General features: G+C 37.1%; 1 protein-coding gene across 5 annotated transcripts; it reads right to left on the reverse strand.

Annotated features, from left to right (window-relative positions):
• Positions 1-947: 947 nt before the first annotated feature.
• crtc1a (CREB regulated transcription coactivator 1a) lies at positions 948-20,051 on the reverse strand. 5 transcript variants are annotated; one of them, XM_079877624.1, is made up of 14 exons: positions 19,810-20,049; positions 17,232-17,348; positions 16,053-16,192; positions 15,852-15,911; positions 13,974-14,062; positions 13,739-13,803; positions 13,611-13,654; positions 13,127-13,338; positions 12,124-12,263; positions 11,830-12,006; positions 10,536-10,640; positions 7,577-7,663; positions 4,528-4,708; positions 948-2,751 (listed from the first exon to the last, which is right to left on the reverse strand). In XM_079877624.1, the coding sequence occupies exons 1-14, from the start codon at positions 20,023-20,025 to the stop codon at positions 2,600-2,602; spliced, it is 1,785 nt and encodes a 594-aa protein (XP_079733750.1). In that variant the 5' UTR covers positions 20,026-20,049; the 3' UTR covers positions 948-2,599. The 5 variants fall into 5 exon arrangements, with proteins under 5 accessions (XP_079733750.1, XP_079733749.1, XP_079733752.1 ...); XM_079877623.1 differs by having other exon boundaries at positions 13,739-13,824; XM_079877626.1 differs by lacking the exon at positions 10,536-10,640 and having other exon boundaries at positions 19,810-20,047.
• Positions 20,052-21,602: the final 1,551 nt, after the last annotated feature.

The following is a 21,602-nucleotide window of genomic DNA, read 5'->3' on the forward strand; positions in this document are numbered from 1 at the left end:
AGTAAATGTATAGGAAGTGTTCTCATGTAGTACGTTCACAAATGCAGAACACATAGATAGAGATGTAAAATAAAATATCAAAAAGATAAAAGTGCACAGCTTATCAATCACCAATACTTGTGATGGTCAGACATGCAAAATAAAAATAAAACCACTCACAGCTCAATAGCTCTGAGCCTCTGTACAATGCAGCCTCTTGCAAATGAAATGGAGGGGCCACAATAATGCAGAGGGCAACTATTAAACACATGGAAAGGTACACAAACATCACAGTAACACAAATAATGCTAGTTTCAGTAATATGTTTGGTCCTACAAGTGTCAAAATACATTCTGGTTTAAGCAATGCTGTTCTTTTTGATGAGGCAATCAAATAAAGGAATATAGCAGTAACTGATTACCTGACACATCCTTCCTGTCAATTATTTTACATTTTGAACACACGAAGCATGATCCTCATGAAAACAGTTGTCAGAGACAAAGCACATGTAGGTCATGCTTTTTTATACAGGAAATTTACACAGTGCAATCAGATGCCTTACAAAAAGAATCCCTTACGGAGAATCCAAACGGTTTTCATGCATTAACGGCTTCTCTTTTTTTTCCTTTTTGCTGACAACAGACAAAAAAATAAAAAATCCATGTAGCAAGTAAAATTCAGCTGCATGGACTCAGAACCCACAGATGCTGTAAAAGCCGTACGGCTGTTTGAGCCTTTTCTTTAGTATTTTTGTGATCTAGTATGTTTGATTATGCTTTGCATAGATATTAATCCAAATCCGATTATCCCCTTGTACGTAGAGAAGTTTTACACGGATAACAAAATTTCTTAATATATATATATATATATATATATATATATATATATATATATATATATATATATATATATATATATATATATATTCAGCATTTCAATAATTTAAACATTAAGATGTTTTCAATTTTGTAAACAAAATTCTCACGCTTACAAAAGTGGTTAGAGTATAAAAGTCTGAGGAAAATGAGATAAAGATGAATGTGACAGGATTTAAAAAGAGTAGTAAACCTCCCCTTTTGGGCATTTGATATCACGAGGCTACCAGAAGACGAATGAGAACTTTGCGCCAGAACAACCTCATGAGATACAGCAACTTTTACAGTACCAGAAAACACCTTCAGCAACGGAGAACAAAACGGACAAAAACTGCATCTTCAGTGTAAGGCAGAATCTGGTTATCACAGTGACTAGTTCTGATACATATATGCAAACGATCGCCATGATCACATACTATCTCCATGCGTCTTTTAGAGTAAACCGAAGGAACTTACAAGTAATGTTAAAGTTTGCAGCATCATTTTGACTATACCAGTTACCATGGCTGAGCTTATAGGCCATATTGTAACATAACATACTGTACATTGAATATGTAAAGTCTGTTGATTTAAAACACCACCATTTCACTGGCACGAAAAAGTATAAAGCAGTCATTCACTAGTTACTGCCTTTTGAATCTTTTCAAATCATATGACACAGCTAATTAATCTCTTTGAATCATATATTGCACATTTTAAATGGATAGTTCACCCAAAGATGAAAGTTATGTCATCATCATCTCATGTCGTTTAAAACCTGTATGACTTTCTTTTTTTGTGGAACACATAATATAATGAAGTCTCAGTGTGTGTGGCCTTTTTTTCTCTCTCTCTCTCTCCATACAAAGTCAATGGGGTCCAAATGTATTGTTTTGGACCTCATTGACTCATGGACAAAAACATTTCTTCAAAATATCGTCTGTTTTGCACAGAAAAAGTCATACAGGTTTGGATCAGCATGACGGTGAGTCAACGATGACAAGATTTTCATTTTTGAGTGAACTATCCCTTTTAAACTGTATCAAATATGTCCTTTGATATTAGGATTTCCAGTTAGACACTTTTCAACTAGATTAATTTGATCATCTTGAGCCACATTAGCACTGTTTAAGCTGTACAGCTATCTGAGCACGGTTAGACGAAACTAGACATCTATAAAACATTACAATCATATGTTCAGACTGCACTGAAGTACATTAGTGTTCATGTCTAAAAGCCCTTAAAATGGGGAGGATTAACACTCCTTTTTAACCATTACTGCTCTTAAAAGCAAGAAACATTTGTGTAGGAAAATGAATCAGATCATGACAAACAATGCTTTTGGTGATATGTATAAAAGTGCATAAAATAAATATTTGTAGTAAAAGAAAAAAAGGAAAGTAACAGGCATGTACGGTGTGCATCAGGAGGAGGAGGAGGGGCTTCTACAGGAAATGAAATGGAAGAACACATGATTGAACCACGAGGGATCGTATGTAGTGTCACATTCTCTCACATAGAGCTAAAGGAATCCATGATTGCTGAGGTGTGAGTGTATTATCCTAAGAAATGATGGGCTGCTTGCTCAAAAGGTCGAGGCAGCACTGCTTTGTCATTTTTCCCTAGCATGTGGTGGCAACATTCTCAGCAATCTCTTCCCAGAGGATGGACTTTGAGAAACAGGGTCAAGTGTCCTACAGACATGCTGCTCCCTCTTAATCACACCGATCTCAAAGAAGGACAAATGAACACCATATACCTAAAGATTACAGCCTGTCCATCCGGAAAGCGTCTTCTGTTGCGGGGTCGGCCAGAACCATGTCTGGATCGTTGAGCATGTGCAGGCCGTCCAGAGTCAGTGGATCGATTTTCAGCTCATCCAGGGGGAACTGGGAATCTGCGTCAAAGCTCATGTCACCTGTTAGGGAGTTGGACAACTCTTTGGATAGGCTTGGAGGACTTAAACTTAAATATAAAAAATTAAGTTAAATATTAACAATTAAAATTTTTAACTTAAATATGCTTAATATAATAGGTTAAACTTTTAGAGCAGGGGTCTCCAACACACTACAAGTAGCTCGTGGCCTGATTCGAGGTAGTTCGCCAAGACGTACTTTTCATCCAATCAGAGTGAGCTAAAATTGACAGGTGTCTCACCCCCTCCAATGCAAATCAAGTATTTATTTGACACATCGGCCATGAGGTTATTTTTTTATTTAACATGCAGATGCAATTACAACATAACAGAATAACAACCAACAATAGAAAAAAAAAAAACCTGGACGGCGAAGTTTCAACCAAGCATGTCATCACGCTTACACGTCTACAAGACAGTATTAGCTACAAAACTTGGTTTGTATCAGGATGAGTAAAGACAGCATTCAAGCAAAAAAAAAGTAAATAAAAAAACCATACGATTTTCATGAGGAATGGGACATGTTGTTTTTTTTTTACAAATGTTGGCGAAAGATGTTTGTGCCTAATTTGCGGCGCTAGTGTAACAGACGTATGCCAGTGAGAGCTGTGCGTGTAAACCTCACTCCCCGAATCTCAAGAGGCGCTCTATCGACTGACGCTAGAGACTGTGGTCTTTAGCCTCCTTGTTAGAGCGCCCGGGTTCGAGTCCTGCTTAAAGCGGGCAGTTCGAATTAAAACCGTATTTGATTATCGGTTTATTAGCGGTAAAAACTGTCCAGCATTAAGCAAAGTTAAACAGTCTCGCACAGGCACAGCATGGAGCGTAGGTTTAGTTTTGTGTGAAAACATGACGGAAGACAGAGTGCTGAGAGGAATTACATGAAAGAATGTATGAATTATATGAATGTATCTCTAACCAACTGTCTTCAGAAAAGTTTCGATAGCATTTGCTTTTCATCTTCCCTCCGTGTAATGCCTAATAAAGTAGTGTTTCTAAGCGCAGCTGCTTTGTTTACAGAGGTTGCCAGGGAAACAGCTCTATTTCTGCTGTTCCATAAGCAGCACCTACTGTCAGAAAGTGGACTTACATTTTCATTCAGCCTGTCTGACATTTTTGTTCAGACCAATGTGAAAATCAGACCAATTTCAGACCGGTAGATGGAAATTCAGCTAATGTGCGTTCTCAAAATCTCAACACTTCAGATAATAACGCAGCCTATGTTGAATTGTTTATGTTTATGAATTGTTTATGGAGCAGATAGATGCCTATAATTGATCATTTTGACCTTTTCATTAAAATTATTTAAAGGCTGAAAATGTGAGGTTTATCATTTTCTAAAACTTTTTTTGAAACTTTATTTTATATACTATATTATACATGTAGTACAGGTTAGTAGATAACATGTTATGTTGTAAGGCACCCATATGTTATACGTTTTTATTAGAATGTTTACGCAACCAAAAAGTGTATAGTGCCGTTAATTTTATTTGTTAGTCGGTTTTCGGCATAAAACTTTAAATGACTTTAGTGTGTCGTAGCAGTACTTTTTAAATGTTTCCAGCACATTTAACAATACCGTGATAACAGTGATGATCATTTTGGTCACTATGATTGTGATATGAAATTTTATAGTAGCTCTCAAATAAAATGAAAGGTTGGAGACCCCTGTTTTAGAGGGACCTCTGTGATGCAAGTCTTCACGGCAGCATCATCAGCACATGTACAACAAAGGATCATGCAATATTATGCAATCTCTAACTGGGGCAGGTGCAATACCTGTGAGAATGATGTTGGGGATGTTCCCATGGCTGCTGTAGCTTAGCTGCTGCATATCCTGCAGGTTGCCGTGGCACCCAGTGAGGTTGAGCATCGCAGCTTGAGAGTAGTTTAGAGTGGATCCCTCACTGTACAGACTGTTTGAGCTGATGGAATTCTCTATCATGTTGAACTGCTCCAGCTAAGGAATCAAAACAAACTCAATGACTATAAAGTGAAGGTTGAAGCAGACAATCAAAGGAAAGAAACATACAGTTCTTCTGTTAAGATAAAAAAAAAAAAAAATACAGTCCTTGTCACTGGGTATGCACAAACCAAAAACAAAAGACATTTAGCATATAATCACATTTATTAAATGCAGTAGCATTTAATTTTTCTTTTAATATATATTAGACGCAGCACAAACCGGTTTCAACACTGATGATAATAAGAAATGATTCTTGAGCAGCAAATCATCATATTATAATGATTTCTGAAGGATCGTGTGACACTGAAGACTGGAGTAATCATGCTGAAAATTCAGTTGTGTCATCACAGAAATAAATTACACTTAAAAATATATCAGAATAGAAAAAAGTTGTCAATATTTACATGGAAATATATTTATACATATGGAAATTGTAATATTTCACAGTAACTTTTTTTTGATCAAATAAATGCAATGAGTCATCACATATCGCAATTTTCTTCAATATCGCGCAGCCCTAATATATATATTAGGGCTGCACGATATTGAAGAAAATTGCGATGACTCATTAAATAATGTGATATTCGATATGCGATACAATAATGCTTAAAGGAGAACTCCGGTCAATTTTAACATTGAGCTCATTTTTTTGTACATTTGGAGTGCTGTCAATACAGAGAACAACGACAAAAATCGGTGTTGCCTACACCGAGTTATTCTATTTTTAAAATTTGCACCCTGTTGACTTCAATAGGGCAAGTAGTAAGCCTGCTTTTTAGCCTCTTAACATCCTTTAAGTGTCATTACAAGTGCACAGAAAATGTGAGTGATTCCTTCCGAGTGAACACGGGTGGATCTGACTGCCGTAGATGTTAGAGATATTAATAAAAACGAAGTTAATTCAGCCAGCGCTCATACCTTTGTTTACATCCTGTTTTCGGTGGAACGCCATAGTAATCGATTGTCGAGTTCACGCGCATAGGTTTAGTTACCAATGATCACGCGCGTGAACTCGACAATCGATTACTATGGCGTTCCACCGAAAACAGGATGTAAACAAAGGTATGAGCGCTGGCTGAATTAACTTCGTTTTTATTAATATCTCTAACATCTACGGCAGTCAGATCCACCCGTGTTCACTCGGAAGGAATCACTCACATTTTCTGTGCACTTGTAATGACACTTAAAGGATGTTAAGAGGCTAAAAAGCAGGCTTACTACTTGCCCTATTGAAGTCAACAGGGTGCAAATTTTAAAAATAGAATAACTCGGTGTAGGCAACACCGTTTTTTGTCGTTGTTCTCTGTATTGACAGCACTCCAAATGTACAAAAAAATGAGCTCAATGTTAAAATTGACCGGAGTTCTCCTTTAAAGTGTGTAAAATAAACTTAAATTATCTTTAAAATATATTGAAAATTATATAACCTACATGCATATATTGATTATACCAAATTGCAGGGGTGGGCCGCAATACCTACCTACACGATAGATTGGTATAAATGTGAAAACCAGTATAATTTTGTATCATCGTTTACGATTGCGGTCTAATAGACGGTGATTTTCACATTTTTACCCTTATTTTCAGATCAAATTAGACCTTCATAACAGATTGCAAGGAGATCACCTGGCAGCCAGCTTGAGGGTCTCCATCAATGGGCCAAGCCCAGAAGAACCCAATGATAAAAGGGTTTTAGAACTGTTCTTCTCATGAGCGTTGTTCAAATTCAGGGTGCAAAGTTTGCCAATAGGAATTGTATAATAATAAATGAAATAAATATGGATTACAGGCCCCCAGTCATTACTCTAGAAATGAATTAGTTCAAAAGTAACATCTTTTGATACATATTTTTGATGGTTCAAATGTATACTCTAAATGTTTTACCATTATAAACTATCATTTACTATATGTTGTGTAATGTGCCCAACCATCACCATTCATATCTATGCAACCAATAAATAAATTACTAAAGCACAAAATTGTTCATTGATCTAGTTACTTAATTTTGCTCTCAAAATGCACCAGATTTATGCATTTAGATTTAAAATGTGCAAAATGTTCTTACAGGGGAGGCATGCCCCCGAACATGATGCAGATTCAAACAAAAAAATATGCAGGTCAGATTCAAATCTATGTCCCAGAACATCTCTTTTGTGTCCCTTATGTGCCACTACTAAAGAATAGCTCACAGGGAACCCTACACTTGTCATCCTAAGCTTTCAGCTGCCCTCTAGTGGCTCGTACATGTAAAGAGCAAGGTAAGAAATGTTCCTGGACAGGTTAGTTCTTCACATATTTCTTATGTTTCAGATTTTCTCCATTTCTAATCTCCTGAGAGAATGCTTAGATCCTCCTCCCAGCTATTATTGATTGTTCTAAAATCTCGACTTAAATCCAAGGGTGACAGGGCTATCTCAGTTCTTGGTCCAAAGCTCTGGAATTCCTTATCTTTTTCCATTAGATCATCCCCTACGCTATCCATATTTAAATCATCTCTAAAAACAATTTTTTCTCAGGCTTGTGCTTAATCCGATCACACTTTTAGTTTTAATTGTTTTATTTGCTTGATGATGTTTTTTATTAAATCTATTATTTTCTGATGTTTTTCTTGATATATTTTATTAGTATTTAAATGCCATTGTATGATGATATTTTGTTACGTCTGTTGTGCAGCACTTTGGTCAGCATTCATGTTGTTTTAAAGTGTTATATAAATTAATTTGACCTTGACATATTTAGATGAACAGATAGAACTGTGTTAAAACTTTATATGTACTGTCTGTATGTGTCTTAAAAATTCCAGATGGGCTAGAGCAGCTAAAGTACAATTCAACTTATTTATACTGGACATAGTGGCCTCACCTGCTGAGACAAAGCGCTGGTCTGCCGAGGAGAGAGCTGCTGGTCGTAAAAGGCATCACCAAAGACACTTCCGAGAATGGACGAGTGCTAAAATGAGAACATATTATTATTAAATCACCATCCATGAAAAGGCTAAAGATAATCAATACAGACCACTGACTATCACAAAGGCCTTAAAAATAATATTCCCAGCCCATGACAGGATCAAAAATCAATAGAAAATTTGATATTCTGCATCAATTCATGATGCAAGAAAATTGACAACATCAATTCTGTATCACCATGTTTGACGAAGACATTTTGGCTAATTTCAAACACAAAAACATGTTGCACTGTATGGAAATATCACACCTTGATAAAGCAACAGATAAGCAAAAAGCTAAACCTAACACAGTATCTACAAGAAAGAAAAAAAAAAAAATAATAATAATAATAATTCACATAATGCACATCACAACAGTCATATTCTCTAACTCAGTTTGTGATTATATTTTTGGAATGGCTTTTAGAGACAAAAGGAAGAAGCAGATATTAAGACAGAGCAGATATACCCTGTTACATATTGTATAAAACTCAATGTTGCCTTTTAGGTCTGCTTATAATGACATGCATACATTACAATATTAATTTATATTAATTAGATTGCAGAGCCATTAAAAATAATCATTATTAATGATTTATAGATAATAGCAATAGCCTACTAGCCGAGACACCTTCTTTATGTGTACAGATGTGACGTAATGACGCAAAGACATGCTCGAATTTCCCGCGAAAATCCACCAGTACCACTGGAATTAAAAACATTATTACAAGCTTACCATTTTGAATCGAGCTAAGGCAAGCAGATAGTTTTGAACATTGGCTGGTTATGTACTTGAGCACTCAAAAATTTATTTTGGATAATTTTTAACCCAAAAAAGTTACGGACTGCAGCTTTAAATTTTTTATCTTAAAGCTAGTGTAGGCAAGTTAGCATTGAAAGCATAAGATCCCACCCTCCCTTTAGAGTGTCTCCAAAGCCACACATGAACGCACACAGCAAATTCTGCAAAGCATCATGAGACAGCGTTAAATTACCTCATGTCTCAAAGCACATAACATTACAATAATAATGAACGTAAAAAACTTACAGAGCTCCACTTGTACCACCTGACTACTACAGATTGATTTCGGTATTGACCATGTTGACATAGAAATGCATAAATCACAGCTCAGTGTAGAATGTCACGGGTTGCCATCTCTTAATTACAGGTAATTACGACATGACGTGAACGCAGCATAAGCTTGTTGTTTTAGTTCAGGAGGGACTGTAAATGGTGTGCGCTCGGTGACTGTCTGTCTACAGCTGCGTCCGAAAGCTTAGGTAGCCGACTTGTTGCATCGCTGCCCTGTCAGGCAATGACTTTGCAGGCAGTGTTTGTGCATGAATGTACCTCATGAAACAGCTTTAAGCATTATGCTTCAACTCAAATGACAAGGAAATTTGTATTTTAGAAGCAAATTCCCAGCCCACATTCACCCTCTCGAATGGCACGGTTATTGCAGAGCGTAGTTGAAGCGAGAAAACGCACCAGGTTCCGAAACAAACGCTCCAAACGAGCCAGGTTTGAAAACGGCCTATGTGGAGCGATCGCCGCTGCTGCACGCACCAGTATTCTGGAGGGTTTGGTTATAAAATAAAAATTAAAACACGTATTGACAGAGAAGGGGATAATAATATTTTCATAGAATTATTTAATATGTATTTGTTTTAATAAAATATTGTTAAACTCCTGAAACCAATAGTGGAAAGTTTTTTTAAAAATTGGATCTTTTCAGGTCCATTCGGTAAAAACACATTTACAAATATATCAAGACCCAACCCGTGTCCAGGGCACTCATCAAAGTTTTGGACCCGATCCGGCTCGGGTCTCACCCTGGGTTTTCATGGTTTTTCAAAAATGTTTGGTCCTGAGACTTCCACAGAAGATACATGTGCATTTATTTAAATATTTAGACCACTTCTTTTATTGATTGCTATAGTATATGAAAAAAGGTTATTAGCCTATGCCGTGTGGTTGATGTCCAGTGTTGCTAGCTGGGCAGATAAACATAATCATGTTTGGCTTGGTCCCCTCAAAGTTGCGTTGGATTTTCTCTTCAGCATAAAGGTTTAGAGACCCATCTATCACTGTTTTCCATGTTTAAACTTTGTATAGTTAGTTTATGGAGTAAATATATAGGCTATAATCTGTGTGTTTACATTCTAGCTGTTTTAAAAATGGCGGGTGCTGGTGTTCCGCGTGCGTTCGGTCATCAGCGTACACTAACGTCACGGATAGTTCCTATAGTGCTGGTTTAGACCCTACTCTGAAGTAGGACCTAAATTAGTTCCTACAAATGGAGTTCCTAGAACTAAAATCGTTCCTAGTTCCTGCGGTGCGAACACGCCGACATCCGGGTACTTTAGCCAATAGTTCTAGGAACTGTGAAAAGGTTCCTCCGGTCGGAAAGCGGCTATAATCAAGTGGTACCAGATACAGGGAGTTAAAGACCCCTGAATTACCAAGTCAGATACAAAGAATTATCCAAAAGTCTAATTTCTCATTATTACTCTCTAAATCTGCAAGTCATTCAAAGCATTAACATTTAATTTAAAAAGACATTTTAAAGGACAATAATCTTGTGTCAAACTGACACAATCAGCAGTTATGCTCAAAATGCACAATATCAACATGATCCGGTGAGAGGATATGTAACAGCAATGGCACTTTCAATGAAACTGGCCTATATCGCTACTCAGCATGATACACAGAACGACGAAGTGGTGCTCAGACACACAGCGAAGCAGCCAGGATCAGAGAGACTGGGAGACACGACTGGACTAGGACACACAGAGCGGCTAAAGGGACAGGCTCCAGATCGGCTCCAAACAAAACAAACTACAGGGTGGAAGCAGCGGCTGCTGGGTTCGCCTTACTTGAGGCGAGCCCCCCGGTGAGAAGCCTTGATTGGAGACCGGAGAGGTCGGAGACTGATTGGCCGAAGACCCCACCCTACAGCGGTACTGCTGGAGGGAAGCAGCCTATATGGAACAACACCAAGTTAGACCAACGGAGCCCCTACAGGGGACCTCTGAGGCTTTGGCCTGTGGCTCCCAATTTAGTCAGGAAATAATTTACTACAATGTCTCTGATTATTTGGCCATTTAAACTGTTCAGTCTTTACTTGATAGTATCAGTACTGTCAAGACTGATGGAGATGTTTAAAACAGAATAAGCTGAGAACTTAAATGAGAAAGAAAGAACACTGCTTGTTGAAATTTAATGTTTACACTACCAGTCAAAAGTCTGGACATGTGTAATTTAAATGTGTTTTTCATTATTTTAAAATCCCGTCTAAAGGCTTATCCCTAAATTCTTCATTAGTTCTATAGGTAAATATATACGTACATACACTACTGTTCAGAAGTTTGAGGTAGGAATTTCTCATAAAAGAAAAAAAGTCTCATGCTTATTAACAAGGCTGCATTTATTTGATTAAAATTTTTTTTTTTTTTTAAGTAACAGTAATATTGTGAAATACTATTACAATTTACTAAACCTGCTTTCTGTTTTATGATATTTTAAAGTGTAATTTATTCCCGCGATGGGAAAGCTGAATTTTCAGCATCATTACTCCAGTTGAAAACAGCTGCTTTTTAAAAACTTCTGATATTTTTTTCAGGATTATTTGATGAATAGAAAGTTGAAAAGAAAAGCAACATTATGTATTTACTGTCACTTTTAAATCAATGTAATGCATCATAGCTGAATACATTTCTTTCTTTTTTTTAAACACTTCTGAATGGCAGGGTAATTTTCTTTTTTTTATGTTATTTTTCTTTATGATTTTAAATGGATAAAGATGGACCAGAAGGTATGGAAGTCATATCTCACAATTGTGACTATATCACAGTTTATGTTTTTTACAAAATGTTTGTAAAATTGTGAGAATGAACAGGTTGTGCAGAGGGAAAGGGAGGTGATTTAAAAGAATCTAAAATATAGGACAATTCTCATATATATTTTTTTTTAATATATATTCTCTATTATTAGTTTTTTTACATTTGTGTATAATAGGTAGGTATGCCCAAACAGTTGACTGGTACTGTATTCGTGATTATTTTGAATCTCATTTAGTGCCCTGTATGATCTTATTGACAGACCGTACATACCCAATATCTAGAAATGCACTGCAGCTCTATGAAGGTAAGTGCTGAGATGTGATCTTACCGTGTTAATATCCATGCCCACAGAGGTTTGCGTCTGGCTTCCTGAGACAGGTGGCAGCTGGGTGTTCTGCTGGAGCTGAGGAAGTCCACCCACAGTCTGTGTCTGTGTGGACGGCTGACTGAAGAAAGCATACTGAGCCAACTGCTGCTCAAGCGTCATAGCATCTATCGCCACCTCCTATTTACCATAGGTCCAGATTGAGACAGTCTATTAGCATCTGAGTATGTAATGTTCCTCCTGTAACACCACCTTAAATCTGTCCTTCTCAGCAGCTGGAGGTATGAGAGCTGTTACCTGTGCTGATAGAGAGAGCGGAGGAGAGAGGGTGGGTGACAGCTGCTGAAGACTCGGATGCTGCTGGGAGTCTGTGTTAAGGATCAGAGGAACTACATTCTCATGCCGGCGCTGAAAGCTCACTGTCGCTGTGGACTGGGCTGAAAAAACATGTCACACATCAAATGCTGAATAAATAGATAAATAAATAGATAAATATATAAATCCTAATAATTTTCAATCCAAGTGAGAAAATCCATTTATGTATGGAAATATTAGACACTTGCAGACACCATTATTAGTTTTACCCAGAAAGAGAGACAAAGCATTAATAGCCTAGATATTATTTAATACAATATATCTTGCCCACAAATGTTCAAAAAGTGTCATGGTTAGTCCTCGTAATCATCATTAACGACTATTATGACAGTAACAGCACAGGACATCTTTACATATCCTAATTCATATCCAATTTTATCGAATAGAAATTGTGAGTAAAAACATTTGGCAACACTTTACTTAAAGCCCTTTAAAAATGTATTCATAATGTAAGATTTAATGCATTATATCTTTTCATAAATAATTGTAACCAAAGTTAAAACGCGTTATTATATTTGCAGATTCCTTGTTACATCTGAAATTGGTTGTTTGTCATCTGTTCTAATGCATTATACTTTAATAAGGTGTGTTCAATGAATAGATAAGTATATACTTTTATGATGCATTATATACAAAGGCTTTAAGTAAAGTGTTACCAAACATTTTGTTTAAATCCTTACCCAGTAAATTACAAATGCGTGGGAAAAATTGATTGGTTTAAAATGAGTGGGATCCCTGAAGAACATTCAGCTGTTAAAATTTCTGGAACTGTAAAACTTTTTAAAACTTTAATTAGAGATTCTTTTCAACTTTGTCATTACAGCAGATGTAACAGAGGAAACCTATTAGCCTAAATGGTGGGGACCTCCGAATACTGGTCAATGGGGAGAACCACTGTCCTAATGCGTATGCTTGTCAGAATCACCTTGGCTGGCAGACGTCAAGCCCATGTGAGTGTTGGACAGGTTGCCAGTGCTGTTGGAAGCACTGAGAGAGGATGAGGAGTCATCAGGGTCCAGAGGTGTGGGGAGAGGAGGGGGAATCTGGATGTTGGTCAGGTCTGGCAGAGAGCCGCCCGTGTTGTGTGCCACTGGGCTTAGAGATGAAGTCATTTCCTGATCTGGAGACGGAAATATGCTGGGGAAATGACACAAGGGACATTAAAACGAACCGGGATAAATAGATATGTCAACATAAAAAGCCCATTGTACTGATTATGATATGATAAAACAAGGCTGCTATAAAGGAGTAGGTCTGTCTAGATAGCTGTTGGGTTGAATAATAAATGGATAATTGTTTGCTCAAATGAACCTTTGACTCTCCAAATTGAATGGTCCTTCAATATTCACCTATCCTCTACTTTAAACTTTCTCAGCTTCAAAAAGAAAATCCAATGAAACCACACTTACTTGATTCCAGGTATTTTGTTTGACTTGTGCCTTGGTGAAGTATTCTATGAAGAAGAAAAAAATGACAAATAATTTGTTGATAAAAGATCACATGAAAACCATAGTAAAGAAATCTATTTTAAATGTACCTTTTTGTGATCCCATATCAGCTTTTGACATTCTTTGTCCATGTCACTTTCAGCTTCCCCTGTTCCTGGCATAGTGAGAAGAAAAACTAGTACATAGAGAGGGATGAAATTATACGCTGAAACAAGTGTGGGGAAAATTCTACAGGATATAGTTCACAGCAACCTTTAACCTGCCATTAGATCATAGATGAGAGCATTTAATAAGATCATAAATAAAATAAAATGAAATAAAAACCTTGTTTTGGCTGAAAATCTTGAGACCCTCCTGCAAATGCATCTTGTGGGTTCAAAGTGCTCTGGTGCAGGGCAGAGTCTGAGTTGGTCCTACAGAACAAGCACAAAGAAATTCAAGAATCACATGACGTAAAAGTCTCCTCTAACTAAAATTACAAGATTATATTGTACCACAACAACATGCTGATTCAAATGCACAATAGTGGTTAGAAGGTATAAACAAACATTTGATAATTACTGACATTAAATAAGCAAACTACCTTTCAGTAAGATATCTTAGAAAATGTTACCATCACATTTTTAACTGTAAAAAACAAAAATAAAAAGTAAATAAAATCATACAGTATGCGCTTTCATTTTAAGAAGCTATTAAGGAAAGGATGATCATATTTTTATTGCAATATTAGTATCAAAGGCCATATTCATGGTAAAAAAAATCATCAAACAAATAACACACAATTTACAACTAATGGGGCTATATGTAAGATTTTTCATGTGTTAATCATTTTTTGTATTGCCAATGTGTAATTTTAATTACCTCATTTGTCAACATAATGCCGGTGAATAACTGAGCTTGTGCACTCATATCCACATCTCTATGATCAGATGCTTTCTTAACTGCCGCTTTCTCTCCAGGCTTGTATCATAAACGTTTAAAAACTGCTCTCTTTTTTATTTTATATTGCCTGCACATAAATTCACTGGCTTCCGCGGCAGATCACACTATAAATAAGCGCGTAATCACTTACTTTATTGTTCTCCGTGTGTACTTCTGTATGGCAGCGTGACGCCTTTTTAATTGTTCTTTTGTGCATGCGGGTCAGTTCAGGACCAGGATCGGTTCACATTGGAATCTGATATTGGCCACATTTAAAACAACAATGTGAACAGCTAAACTAAAATTAGAGATTAAGAAATTAAGCACTAAGGATCGCAGTGTGAACGTAGCCTTAAAGTCGCTCTCAGCAGCCTGGAAGCGTTTGAATGTCCGTTAACAGTAGGCTATATCGCTGCAAAGGTACTAAGCGAAGAACGAAAAAGAATTTCGGCATGAGTATATCGGGGCTCACATTCAGTTTCTTGTACGTTATGCCTGCTACAGACTGTGCGATTAACCCTATAAGATCATTACAAATCACACTGTACGACATGGATCTAATAAACTTACGAAATGCATGTAGACTGTACGATGATGACACCTATTGAAATGTAGGGTATGACGCAAGTTAGTATAGAAAAATAAAACGTCATCAGCATGAGCTAGTGGTAAACAAAACAAATAGAGAAAGATTGGTGGTAAGTAGTTTTAGCGCCATGTCGTGTTGATCAATACGTTATTTCATGTTGCATTTTTATTGGCTAGTCAGTAGACGTAGGTCGTAGCAGCAATCACATTGTGAGATGATCATGCTAAATTTCTGACGCTGTCAGAAAATTATCGCCGGCTATCTTTGTAGGACCGTGACTTTGTTTGTGAGACCGTGACAACGGCCGTTTTTGAACCTCTCTCACTGTACTACATAGGACCACAGTTTAGGAGCCACAGCCATAGAAATCGCCACGATAGGGCATCTTTCATCTGGGAAAGTCCAAAATCCTACAATGTGTACCGGGCATTACATGTGCACGAGTGCGAGCACGGCCAATAATTTGATGGCTGCAGTTCACTTAATGGCGGTGTCGCTAAAAAACAATGGTTTCTGAATTCTAGCCTACATACAGCCCCTTTAAACAACTTAAAAATGTGTTTATTATTTGAGCTATCAAAGAGCTATGAAGAATAATTATTGACATGCAATTTTAACAGCTATCTAGCATATTAGTCCAGCACATACAGTATGTACAATCTTTAGCAGACTGTGTGAGTATAAACTCTCACCTCCTCCAGCTGGTATCAGGTGGTGGTGACAGATACACAGAGGCATATGGACAGCTATCAATGTGAGATTCAGCATTAAGGACTTCATAATGCCAGTATAAGTAAATCACAGAAACTTTGAACAACTATGTTTTTGTATGGCACACAGAGCAAAGCAGTGCAATAATTCTGTCTGCATTCATGACTAGACGCATCAAGGATATTTGACGGCCATGTTTGTCCACAGAGAGGGGTCTGCGGTGTGGCGACGTGATGCGATTCCTGTCCCGATAGACTCTGTCCACCAACCCATGGTGACGAGTCGTTCTACTTGTGTCCAATACTGAATTCTGAAAAGGAGTCTGATAAAAACCAACAAACATGAAGTAGAGCTGCACGATTAATCGTTAAAAGATCACAATTTTGATTCAAACACCCACGCGATCTTATTCCTAAATGACAATGATTTGGCAATGTCTATTAAACCTTTGATAAGTACGATCACAGCGAACATTCAAATCTGCATTGGAGCTGCCGCTGAGCCAGAGAGAGCAGCTGTCATGTATAGGCAGGGCCTAAAACTACTTTTTTGCCACAGCTGCCAATGGCCAGTGACTTAAGAAACTTTACCTGCCATAAAGATTTTTTACCAACCATGAAACATAGATGAATTAAGTTACAAAAGTTGCAATCAAGAGAAATGAGTGATTGTTCTGACTTTTGTTGTTTGACTAACATTAAAAAGACAGACAGTAGCAGGAACATTAGAATGCTGTCACTTTATGAGCTAACACATGGGTCCAATATACTAGGGGTTGGCAACCTATGGCACACATGCTTCACAAACAAGTCTTTTCAACCACACAGTATTGTTATTTTTGTGTAATATAGAAATATTAAAATGATCACAGAAGTACTGGGATGAAAGTTTATAGTTTGGATATAAACACTGTTGTCTACAGTAGCAATCAAAATAAAGTAAATCACCTTTTGAAAGTAACTTGATGATTCAAATAAAGATGAATTACATTGTTACACCAGTAGGTGGTGACAAGTGACTGTTAAAAAATGTATTTGTCATCAAGAGATTTGTTCAAAAACGCTGATTAATCCAGTAATTCAATTATTTATAAATAATTATACATTTTAAAAAAATAATTTGTTCAAAATAATTAAATAGACTCCAGTAATTAACATTTTGTCAGGAGTTTTAGTAAATTACATGTTATTTTGTTTAGTTGTCTATTCAGAATTGGGGGAGAATCGTGATCTCTATTTTAAACAAAAATTTGTGATTCTCAATTTTATCAAGAATCATGAAGCTCTATCATGAAGACAACATTTCCGTACACAACTTGTTTTCCACACATCTATTCATTCTCAACATCACCTGCTCCTTACCTGAAAGGAAAGGTCAATGGTGGCATTTCCAATCTGATTGACATTTGGCAAAGAGCCGCCATAGTACTGTCCTCGGTTCTGACCGAGCTGTAAATACTGGGTCTTCTGTAACTGTAACTGCAAGACAGAAAACAAACATCCAATCAATAAAACTGTGAGATACTAGTTAAAGTCAAACTGCCCTGCTGTAAACAACACTCAAGGTTTCCGGGAGTGATATTTCTTAATTGAAAAAGAGGCTACTTCCAATTATAAGTAAGGACACAAGGAAGGAAACCTTGTAACAATAACCATGACTATATTAGCGTCCACACCAACATACATTAACGTTCTGATTATAAGTGTTTTCTGCAGTTAATGTCGCCTACCGCTTTAAATTAGGGATGCACGATATATCGGCCACCATATCGGTATCGGCCAATATATATTCATATTTAACGTTATCATCTTCAGGGCTCTACAGTGCGACCATTTCAGTCACATTTGCAACTTTACTGCGTGCGACTGTCAAATAGTATTTAGGAGTACCAGTGCGACTGACCCAATCAGGACCGGTGGGGGTGCTATAGAGAGCACCCTCAGTTGAAACTAATAATAGCATTTTGGCCAAACAGATTTTACAAACATGCCAGTGTGTATTTGTGTTTGCACTCTGGAGAGCGTGGAGAGAGAACATGTTTTTGCAGCATTGAGTAATGTAGCCAATCACAGACATATCTGTTGATTTCCTGAACAGAATAGCCAATCAGAGGAGTTTAAGGTAAAGTCCACTCACCGTCCAAAACGCTGGAGTATGTACAGTACTGAGTTATGCAAGCTCGCGAATCCTCTCATTGCAAAAACGTACAGACACGATGTAAATAAAAGATTCATTGTGTAGTGTAGACAACTTCATTGATTATAAGGGAAGTTTGTGAGATTGCGCTGATTTTTTACAACAATTCAATAAATAAAGTTAATATTAAGTGACTCACATTTTAGAAACAGTATTGTCAGATTTTGCTCTATTTCGTCAACGAAAATAGTTTCAAACAAAATCACAGCTGAACCACTGCGCATCTCCAAAGAAACACGGGTGTTTCGTTTATGAATGAATCTGCGTTTTAAAACAAATCTAGTGAGTCAGTGATTCAATGACCCATTCATAAAGACTGTCACTTGCTTTGTTCCTGAATGAATCAGCCATTCGAATGAATCGATTGAAGTGACAAAGACAGTGACTTGCTGCCCCCTACTGGCAGTTTTAGATCAATTTTTAAAGTATAATTTCCGTTATTTAAATCATTTGAAAAAAAAATATTCAAAACATTAATCTCATAACATTGTTATCATGAATTCGAATGCATTCATACCACTTCCACTACCGTGACTATTTTCATTAAATAGTCTGTAAATATACCTACTGTAAACGCCACCTTTTTGCTTTTCTAATTTGGCCAATATATTATTATTTACCCGATAAATAATGGATTATTTCCTTCAGCTGAGACACTTCAGATGCGCACTGTTCGCCATGATAGTTTTGAATTGCTTGAAATATGAGTGGAATCACTTTTTTAAAAAGGAGGAAAATACAATTAAGAGCAACATGTGCAGTGCAAGTCTGTCAACTGGGCTACATAAAATTAGAACTTGTGTGCTTGGCTTTTAATGATGAGACTTTTGTTTTTGTAATCAAGCTCTCAAATTTTCTACAATTTTATTTAGATTTATCAGCCAATATATCGGTTATCGGCTTTCAAATATAAAGAATTACTGGTTTTCGGTGCATCCCTACTTTAAATACTCGAGCCGAATGGATTCTGATTAGCCGTCAATATTTATTATCGTTCATCAGATGGAAAAAGAGCAGCATTAATACATCACACTGAGGCATACATATGTTACCAGATTTTATATAATGTTAGAAGCACCAGAATTTAAACAGTAATAAGAGAAGAGACACAAACAACAAAAACAAAACAGAAAAACTGTGAGCATAACTTTGAAATGAGTAGTATTTAGTCTTAATCTTGGGTGGGATGTTAGTAAAGCAGTGCAGGCTAGGTCTGTGTGATCAGTTTGCTGGAGTCCTTATTTTGGCATAAGTGCACAGGGCAATAATGCTGAACTGAGCTAATAGCCTACATTGTTGTTTATTGCTAAATTATTAATTGAGAGCATGTAAACATAAATACAAGCATTGAGGTTTAGCCCTTCAGTAAGAAATTAAAATTTAGATTTACAACTCTGGATATGGCCTTGATTAAGTTACAGTCCAGCTATAATTGCTAGAGACTGTAATGTGGCTGTCAAAACACATGCTCAATCCATTCACACTCATCCACTGCAGATGTGAGCATGGCAACTTTTATAAGGCCTCGTCGTGACCGTCTGTTATTATCAAACATCTCAACAGCGTCCATTGGAAGGCAATCCATTAATCAACGCTAGAGACAAACGCGCACTAGAGAGGGGCGTTTGTTATTGTTTACGTCCAGACAGGCGGGTTCCGTGCGTGTCGTATCAACATAAATTCTGCCCCGCACCTCGGGCTGCAAACGAATGCTGCAATAAGAGAGAAAACAGACACACTTACACGGGCCGCCCGAGTAATACTCAGGTCTTTCATCACCTCCTCGAACGCAGCTGTCTCTTCCGCTTGCTTCTGGTTGTGTAACGCGATCTTCTCGCTGAATTTTCGCGGATTATTCGAGGTCGCCATGTTTCTCTCCTCCTGAGCTCCGCTCTGGTGGTTCAATGAGACGCTGCTGCGTGCGCGCGTCCGTGCGCGTGGGCGTATGAACACGCACATCTGGAGCGCGCGGGTTCTCCTCGTCTGTTCTATAGCCAATATTCGAGGATTATTATTATGTGTGCTGTGAATGAATGAAGATTAGGAATGGGGAATAAGGTGATGCTGATTCTGACTCATTCGGTTCCATAAACGATTCTTTAATACCTTTGAGGAAGAAATATTAGGAAAAAAATCCAGTTAGGCTAGGCTATGCACTCAGCAGGCTGTTAATAAATTATGACATTATTCCCGATTTAAACAGATAGGCTATAAAAAATCAAAATATTGCAAATGCGTTTTTCTTAGACGTTTCTGCAATACAATTATTGGCCCTAACTACAAAACAAAACAAACAAAAATGTAGTAGGCTACCCTATCATATTTCACTCAATTATTATTTTCGTAAAAATATAGCCACCGAAAAGTCGAGTCTTTATTAACACACACACGCACACACAACACAGTAGCCATTACCTCAAACAACCTTTGTTCTTTGATGGATTAATTCCTAACTGTTTTGATTAGCTAAACTAACAGTTTTTTTTTATCATAGCCTATCCGTTCGTTCGGTAATCACACTGGTCGCCAAGTATTGTTCATTCTGTAAAAAGAACCGGCCCATGGGAACGGACTACACATTTTGATCTGTGTTTACTCTGTGTTTAATCAGACTCTGTTGCTGATTCACTTCAACGAACCGACTCTTAAGAGCCATTCGTTTGACAATTAGACGCCGCTAGTGGTCGCGTGTTAAATTCGTAAGAACTGTTGAGAATGAAATGTCATGAGATCCTTCGGTTCCCATATTTATTTTTAATGTAAATGTTTCTGAATAAGAACAATTCTCGGTTCCCAAATCTAATTAAAGAAAAAAAAAAAAAAAAAAACTATCTGCCTGGTGTTGTTAGATGCCGGGTCCACCCAGACGTGTCATTATGCATATTATATTTAATATTTACATGTTAATAAATGCTGCGCGACTTGCAGCACTGTCAGTTTGATCAATGTGAAATGAAACTCATTTGAACTATTTTGTAAAGTAGGCTTCAATTAAACAGAACCATGCAAGCATGTGAAGGAAGTGTTTTACAGCAGCTGGGGGATTTTTAATTGAGAAACAGAAGTATAGCTATCAGAGATATCAGATGTTGCATAATGCAGTTACATGTCGGTTTCGGTTAGGGATATGCAGTGGTTAACCATTAAAGATTTACACGTTTCTCATCAGACAGATATTTTTTTATTATTAGTGATATTTAAATAAAAATAGAGGCAAAGAAGAGGTCAAATTCTTGCAACCTGAAGGTGGAGTTTTTGTTTTCTAAAACAGTGAAGAACCCATTTAGCTTCTGTTTATCTAGAGCAAACCTAGCACTGGAAAATCGAGTTTCTTAGTTAAGTGTTCTAGTTTAGGATAAGTAGTTAAACAGAGCTGTCTGTTTGACATACTAACACAACATACTGTACATAAAAAAGCACTTTCCATTGAACCCGGAATCATTTTCCATAAATTTTGTGGATTTGAATGAGGGGTTTTCCAGCTTCATGCTAGTCAACATTTCTGAGAATGGGTCTCAAAGAGACACAATGAGTGG

The sequence above is a fragment of the Squalius cephalus genome, assembly GCF_949319135.1.
Source record: "Squalius cephalus genome assembly, chromosome: 7".
NCBI lineage: Eukaryota > Metazoa > Chordata > Actinopteri > Cypriniformes > Leuciscidae > Squalius > Squalius cephalus.